General features: G+C 52.3%; 1 protein-coding gene across 2 annotated transcripts; it reads left to right on the plus strand.

Moving 5' to 3' along the window:
- Nucleotides 1-1,491: 1,491 nt before the first annotated feature.
- Nucleotides 1,492-6,614, plus strand: CFAP73 (cilia and flagella associated protein 73). Of its 2 annotated transcripts, none has more exons than XM_072953283.1 (7): nucleotides 1,492-1,583; nucleotides 3,085-3,190; nucleotides 3,955-4,059; nucleotides 4,624-4,824; nucleotides 5,309-5,530; nucleotides 5,805-5,981; nucleotides 6,529-6,614. In XM_072953283.1, the coding sequence occupies exons 1-7, from the start codon at nucleotides 1,528-1,530 to the stop codon at nucleotides 6,604-6,606; spliced, it is 945 nt and encodes a 314-aa protein (XP_072809384.1). In that variant the 5' UTR covers nucleotides 1,492-1,527; the 3' UTR covers nucleotides 6,607-6,614. The 2 variants fall into 2 exon arrangements, with proteins under 2 accessions (XP_072809384.1, XP_072809383.1); XM_072953282.1 differs by having other exon boundaries at nucleotides 5,823-5,981.
- The last annotated feature ends 828 nt before the right edge of the window (nucleotides 6,615-7,442 follow it).

The following is a 7,442-nucleotide window of genomic DNA, read 5'->3' on the forward strand; positions in this document are numbered from 1 at the left end:
TGGATTGCATCAATGTCAATTTCCTGGACTATCGCTGTGCAAGATATTGCCATGGGGGGAAACTGGGTGAAGCAGCCAGTGAATCTGCTGGGTTAATCTGCTCAGGAATCTACAATTATCTGTAAATAAAAAAGCTGTATTCATACAGCTATACATCTATGAGAATGACTTTTACAAAAACTGACAGTACCAACTGCTGGTGAGGAGATGGAGCGATCAGATCCATGTGTTGCTAGTGCGAATATGAAAACGGCGCAGCGACTTTGAAAAACAAGTTTGTAGTTTTTTGATACGTTAAACATACACTTACTATATGATCCAGCAATCCTACTCCTACATATTTAGACAAGTGAAATGAAAGCTTCTGTTCACACAGGAAAAATGCACATGAATACAGGCTATATTTATAATTGTTCAGAATTAGAAAAACCCAACTGGAGGGTGAATAAACAAACTATGGTATGTAGTCAAATACTACTCAGCAATGAAAAAGAATGAACCACTAATACACACGTCACTATGAATGAATCTCAAATGAATACTGCTAGGTGAAAAAGCCAGATTCACAAGGCTATAAAATATGTAATTCCATTGGTGATATTCTGGCAAAAGCAAATCTGTAGCAAGCGAGAACAGGTCCGTGGTTGCCAGGGGCTGGGTGGGGAACAACGGTTGATTACAAAGGAACATGAGGACTTTTAGGGGTGATGGGAATACTTTGTAACTTGACTGTGGTGGTTACACAACTTTATGCATTTGCTAAAGCCTATAGAGTTCTACATGGGAAAAAAATTTTTACTTTATGTAAATTAATACCTCAGTATGTTTTAAGTCAAGAAAAAGATTAGACCATGTGTCTTGTAACTTTACCTCAATTTATGCAGAAAGGTGTCATGTGCAATTTAATGCAAATTGCTCAAAGATAAAAATGCATATTATTTTGGCTCCATCTTTCTTTTTTTTAAAATATGCTCTAACAAAACACTTGGGGTTGTTTTAAGCAAGGTAGGCATAACAGGAACTACAGTATTTTTTTATAGTGTTACTCTACAATAAGAAAATACATTTCTTGGGGGTAGGGAAGTAGCTCAGTGGAAGAGTGCATGCTTAGCATGGACAAGGCCCTGGATTCAATCCCCAGTACCTCCATTAAGATAAATAGACAAATAAACCTAATTACCTCCCCCATCCAAAAAAAAAAATCTAAAAAAAACAATAAAAGAGGGGCAAATTCTTGGCCAAGAGACCCACGTCCTCTCCACTGCACCCCAATTTAGATTGGGAGTTACATCTTCCCCCAGAACCTACAGAAGCTCCCCTCCCCTCTCACCCTTGGGGTGGATTCTCCAGGCAGGCGTTGGAATGTTGCGTCGTTGGTTGCCCAGGCAACCAAGGCCTGCTGGGTAGCTGCCTTCCGGGAGTACTAAGCGCCCTCCCCTCCCCTCCATCAGGACCCCAGGGCCTCCTAGGCTGGTGCAAAACTTCAGCAAGCAAGCAAGCAAGCAAGCGAGGGCAATTGCTGGGAGAATGGCAGTTCCCTGGGAGGAATATTTCCGACTGACCTTGCAAGAGAAACTGCCCAAGTGAGTGGCACGGAGTGGCAGGGAGGAATGGGAGGAGGGCAGGAGCAGGTGGGGTGGCCCATTCCTTCCCCCTACCCCTGGGTCCTGGTTTCCTCAGGCAGTTGTTGGTGGAGGATTACTGCCTCCACTTCCCAGAGGAAGAAACTGAGGCTTAGAAGGAAATGGCAATTTCCGCAAGGTCTGCTGGTCAGGGCAGAGCTGGGTCAGTGGCTTGGTTTCCTAATCTGTTCCTGATCCCCAGCCCTGATGTCCAGCTGAGATTAAACCGGTTGAACCAAGTTGGGAGGGATTTACTCTGTGAACTGTCGCCCCCTCTCCCTGCAACTGCATTTTAAAGGAAGAGTGGGGACAGCTTGTCCCGTGCCTGCTTTGTTTCAGCAGTGTAGTGGTGGGGCGGCGGGGGGTGGCAACCTCAGAATCTGTAAAATGAGAGGGTTTCCCCTGGACCAGAGCTGGGAAAGCCTTGCCGAGTGGAATGGTTGTGCGTTCCTTCTGCTCCCTACACAACCTACCTTCTGGGCTGTCTCCAGCCCCTCCTCTCCCCTGGGAGCCTGGTTCCCAGATCCCAGCCTCCTTTTGAACCCTCCCGCAGAGGTCAAAGGGCGGCCCAATCTAAACTTAGCCAGAGCAAAGAGCTGATCTCCCCTTCTCCCCACTCAGCCTGCCATCAGCAACATCCTTCCAGCATCTGTGTTCACCATTGACTCCTTTCTCCCCTCCTCCATCAGCCCTGCTCTCCGACAGTATCCAGAACCAACCCCTTCTTACCTCTCTAGTACACCCACTCAGATTAGAACCACATCCTCTCTGCATCATCCAGCGACCTGTCCCTGGTCCCCTGCAGCTGACCCTCCTCCTGCTGCCCTTGCTCCCCACAGCAGCCAGAGGGGTCCTTCCTCTCCTTCAGACCCTCCCAGGCCTCCCACCTCACTCAGAAGTACCCCCTCATCATGGCCCACAGTCTAACCGTCACAACCTCTCTGATCTGAATTCCCATTCTCTGCTCCTCCCTCCATCCCCTCCAGCAGCTCCTTCTACACTACTTGGGGCTTAGCATTTGCTGTTCCCTTGGCCTAGAATCTGTTCCCTGCAGTATCCCCATGTCTCCCTCCTTCTTCTCCTTCAAGTCTCTGCTCAAATGTCCCCTCCTTGGAGACTTTTCCATCTCCTTATTGAGAGGTTTCCTCTGCTGCATTTTTCATCTTAGCACCTGCCATGCCTTAGCATTATTTATTATAATTTGTTAGCTTTCTTTTCAGTGGTCCCCAGCAGGATGCCAGCTCCTGGAGGGCAGGGATCTTTGACTGGCCTGTTCAGGGCTGCACCCCCAGTACCTAGAACAGTGCCTGGCACAGAGTAGGTGCTCAGGACAATTTGTTGAATGAATGAAGAATTCAACAGCCAGGAGGTGGCTAATGGGGGCATTTCAGGCACCAGAGGGGAGTTAGGGAGCCCTGAGTCTTGCCTCCTTCACCCCTACTTCCTCCTTGAGTCCCTTCAGGAAGATCCTGGAGCAGAATGTGGACCATGTCCCTCCGCTGCTGCACCTCTTGGAGAAGAGGCAGGAGCTGGTGGATGCTGACCGCGGCCTTCAGGCCCAGAAGGAGGTGAACCACTCAGTGCAGCCCCTGAAAAATTTGGGACCCCAAACCAAAAAAATGATAGTGAGAAAAAAAAAGGATGGAAAGGGATAGAGTCAACTTATTACTACAAGATCTGAGACAAGTCACTGTTCCAAGACTTGGTTTCCTTATCTGTCAAATGGGGATCAAATGAGATCAGTGGTTGGTGCAAATACAGGTGCATTGAGCAGCTACTACGTGTAGGGCACTGTACTGGGATCTACAGGTCTGACCACAGTCCCTGCCTTCATGGGCTCACAGCCTAGAGGAGGAGACAGACAAGTGATTGCTGTGAGGGGGAAGCACTGAGCAGGGACTGTGGGACCCCAGAGAAAGCCTCTATCTCTACACAGGAGTGGTCATGGAGGACTTCCTGGAGGAAGTGATGTCTTAGGGATTGCGGAAGGACAAGTCGACTTATCCAGCAAACAGGGACAGGGTGGGGAGGGAAAAACAGGCATTGGGAACAGCATATACAAAGACTAGAAAGCAAGGATGTGTAAGTGGCTGGAAGATAGTGTCAGAGGAGAGAGGGTAAGATGAGGCTGGAAGGAAGAGCAAGGACACTGACAAGCATGGGCTACAGGATGGAATTTGGGCTTCATCGTGGGAGGTGGGAGCCATGGGTGGATTTGAGCAAGGGTGCAGCCACAGATCAGAACGACAGATGCAAGAGGTTAATTGTGAACCTGAAAGCGTTGGATGACTTGAACCCCCAGACACACAGATACCCACTCTTCACCTCCCAGGTGTTCCAGACTGTGAAGGCATCCCTGCAACAGCGGTGGGAACAGTTGGAACAGAAAGAGCAAGAGCTAAAGAGGGCCTTTGTCCGCTTTGAAAAGTTTTTGCGGGTAGGTGGAGACTGCTGGGGGGCGAGGCAGAGCAGAGGGTCACAAAGGCACAATCCTATAGGGGCCAGACAGTGATACAAACTTAAACATTTTATGTATTCCCAATACAAAAGTGAGTGGTGGGAAAAACACACGCACTGCCTGAAGTATTTTAAAAGCGTACAGAATGGGCGACGGTATCTCAGTGACAGAGTGTGTGTTTAGCATGCACGAGGTCCTGGGTTCAATCCCCAGTACCTTAAATTTTTTAAAAAATAAATACATACATAAATAGAATCTAATTATCTCTTCCCCACCCTCCCAAAACCCGCAGATTTAGATAGATAGATGACAGATAGATAGATAGATAGATAGATAGATAGATAGATAGATGATAGATAAGATAAAAAGCCTGCGGGAGGAGTGAGAGACCAAAATCAGAGATTTTGGCTGGATTTGGCCCGCGGGCCATCTGTTTGCATCCCGTGACTCAACGTGCGAATGTTGGAACGGTGTGGAAGCAGCGAGCTCCGCAGGCTCCCAAGTCCTGGGGGTCGTCGTCTCCTCTCCATCCCTCCTTCCCAGGAAGCCGAAGCTCGGCGCAGCCGCGCACTGCGGAGGGCGGCCGAGGAGCGGCAGCAGGCGGACCGCCAGGAGGCGGAGGCGCTGCGGCTTCGGGCCCAACTGGAGGAGCTGCAGCGGGAGCGCGCGCGGCTGCAGCGCCGACTGCAGCGCCTGGAGCCCTGCGCGCGCCTGCTCGGCCAAGTGCTGGAGCAGCTGCCCGAGGTGAGCGTCCTGCAAGAGGTGTTTGGGGCTCAGCGCCAGCATGTGGGGTTGAGCGGCCTCAGGAAAGGCTTTGGAAGTGTGCACTACTGGAGCGCTGACTGTATGCCACTTATTAAGCACTAACTATGCCAAGAACACGCTGTGTTCTTGAATGTTCTCCAAGGTCCAGTGAAGTGGGGCTTGTTATTCTCAACCCCATTTTTACAGGTGGGGAAACTGATACTCAGAAAGGTAACAAAAGGAGGTGGGGGTAGGGGGAATCCAGACAGTAAGTATTAGTTGAATGAAACAATGAATTAATATTAATCAGAGGCAATGAAGCTTAGCTTTTGGTGGAAGCGGGGAAGGCCAGGAATAGTCCCCGCTTCTGGGGCAGGGGCTGTGTGATGCCCCCATTTCACAGTTCCGCCGAGGAGGCGGAGGTGGGGATGCGGAGGGCAGGAGGCAGCAGTCCTGGTGAATCTCCCTCCCGACCCCATCCTAGTTCCAAGAGATCTCTGAGCTGGTGGCGCGCTTCGACGGCCTGGCTGACACGCAGGAGGCGCTGAGGGTCACGGAGCGCCAGCAGCTCTCGGAGCTGGAAGAGGGGCGCGCGCGGCAGCAGCGGCTGCGGGACGCCTGGCAGGACGAGCTGCTGCGGCTGGGCCAGCGGCGAGCGCAGCTGCTGGAGCAACTGGAGGCGGCGCGGGAGCGCACGCTGCACTGGGTACTCCCGCCGCCGGGAGGACGTGGACGCCCGCGACCCCAGTCTCCCATCGCAGGGAGGAGTGCTAGGGTGGATAAGAACTGCTGGGGAAATGCTGCACTCAGGGGCAGGCTTCAGGCATCGAAAGCACTGGAGGGCGCAGGAGGCCGGTCCTACTTGATACCGGTTCCTGCACTCCTCTCCCTGAGAGCGCCCATGGGCATCTGACTGGTGGGAGGTGGATGGGAATGTGGCCCCAGCCCTCTTCCGGCCAGCTCACACCTTAATGGGGAAGGGGACGGGTGTTCTCCAGGAATCCAAGTGGATTCAGATCCAGAACACAGCTGCTGAGAAGACCCTGCTCCTGGGACGCACCAGGATGGCAGCACTCAACCTGTTTCAGCTTGTGTGCCAGCACCAGAGGCGGCCACCTGATCTGGACATCGAGGACACCGAAGGGCAGCTGGAGCAGGTGAGGGCCCCTCTGTATGTCACCTCCGGCCTCTAAACCTCTGGGGAAATCATAGTGCCTGAAATCCCACCTTCTCTGGGTTAAGCATGACCCTCTGTGATGCGAGCCCATTCTCTGCGCATCAAGTTCTAGGTCTTGGCAGTGGATCCGTGGGTGTTCATTCTGCTCATTATCAATAAATAGGTTAATTAAAACAAAATGGAGGACTCCCCCATAGAGAAGATAAGAGTAGGTCATACACCAGTGAATGCGACTGATCCAATTAAAAGGAAAAAAATGAATTATGTAAGGGAGAATCCTAATTTAATTACAATACAGGTGGTAGCAGGTTAGACAATGGTGTAGGTGTCTGTGAACAAATCGCTTAGGAGGCTTAAAAAATCCAGAACACTTTAGGCCAGGTTCGCTGCTCCTGGGAACCACCATCATTGCTGTCTAATAGGGGTCTCCACCCCCACCCCTGCTTTCCAGCCTCCAGGGTATTGGGGGAGGGGTTGGGACACTAAAGAGGCTGGGATGTGACTCTGGCCATGTTGGGGACCCCTAGGTGAAGCTGTTCATCCTGGACCTCTCCACCATGCTGGCCAGACTCCGCCAGGCTGAGCCCTCGGCCCCGGCCTCCTAATTCTGGCCTAGGTGAGCAGTGGGGGAGGGGCCCCCTCGAAGACCAGGGCCCTGGACAGGAGGTGCATGTTTCCCATGGGGTGCAGGCTCAGTGGCCTGCACTGGGAAGATGGAATGGGTGTGCTCACTCAGACTGTAGTGGGTGGTCACAAGAGGCACACGGCAAGTACTAAACAAATGTGGGATCCATGGGGCGGGGGGACAAATTCTACATCCGCCACATGGCCTGGGACCTGGTCCCCCCTCCTAGGGGAGTTGGGGGCATTTAAACAAGCTGATATTTGTCAAGTGCTTGGAATAGGGCCCGGCACAAATTCTGGTAAATTCTAGATGAATGTTTGATAAGTAAAGTAAAATAGGTAGGGTCAGCAGGAGGGTCACAAGGCAGACACCCATTCTTGGGGCACCTGCTCACAGAGCTCCTCTTTTGTGGACTGGTGCTGAGCGAGGGCCAGCCTGAGAACCCAGCTGCTGGAGGCTGCCCGTGACCTTCCCAGGGCCCCCAGCAGGGGCTGAGGAGCACAGGGTGTGGAGGGGGGCAGAGGCCGGCCAGGTTCTGACCCCTATGTGGTGTGGTGTGTGGTGGGGCAGTGAGAACCCACCCTTCACAGCCGAGGTCTCTGCCCCGGACCCCACATCCTATCTCCCCTCACCATCCACTCCCAGCTGCAAGCCCGTCCTGGTGGAAGGAAGGGGATCGACTGTCAGCCTTGGGGCACTCCCACTTCAGCAACCAACCCATCCTCTGAGCCTGGGTTTCCTCATCTGCAAAATGGAGACACCAGCAGATCCCACACAGGACTTGCCCACACGCTCTCAACTCAGCCACACACTGGC

The sequence above is a fragment of the Vicugna pacos genome, chromosome 32, assembly GCF_048564905.1.
Source record: "Vicugna pacos chromosome 32, VicPac4, whole genome shotgun sequence".
Taxonomy (NCBI): Eukaryota; Metazoa; Chordata; class Mammalia; order Artiodactyla; family Camelidae; genus Vicugna; species Vicugna pacos.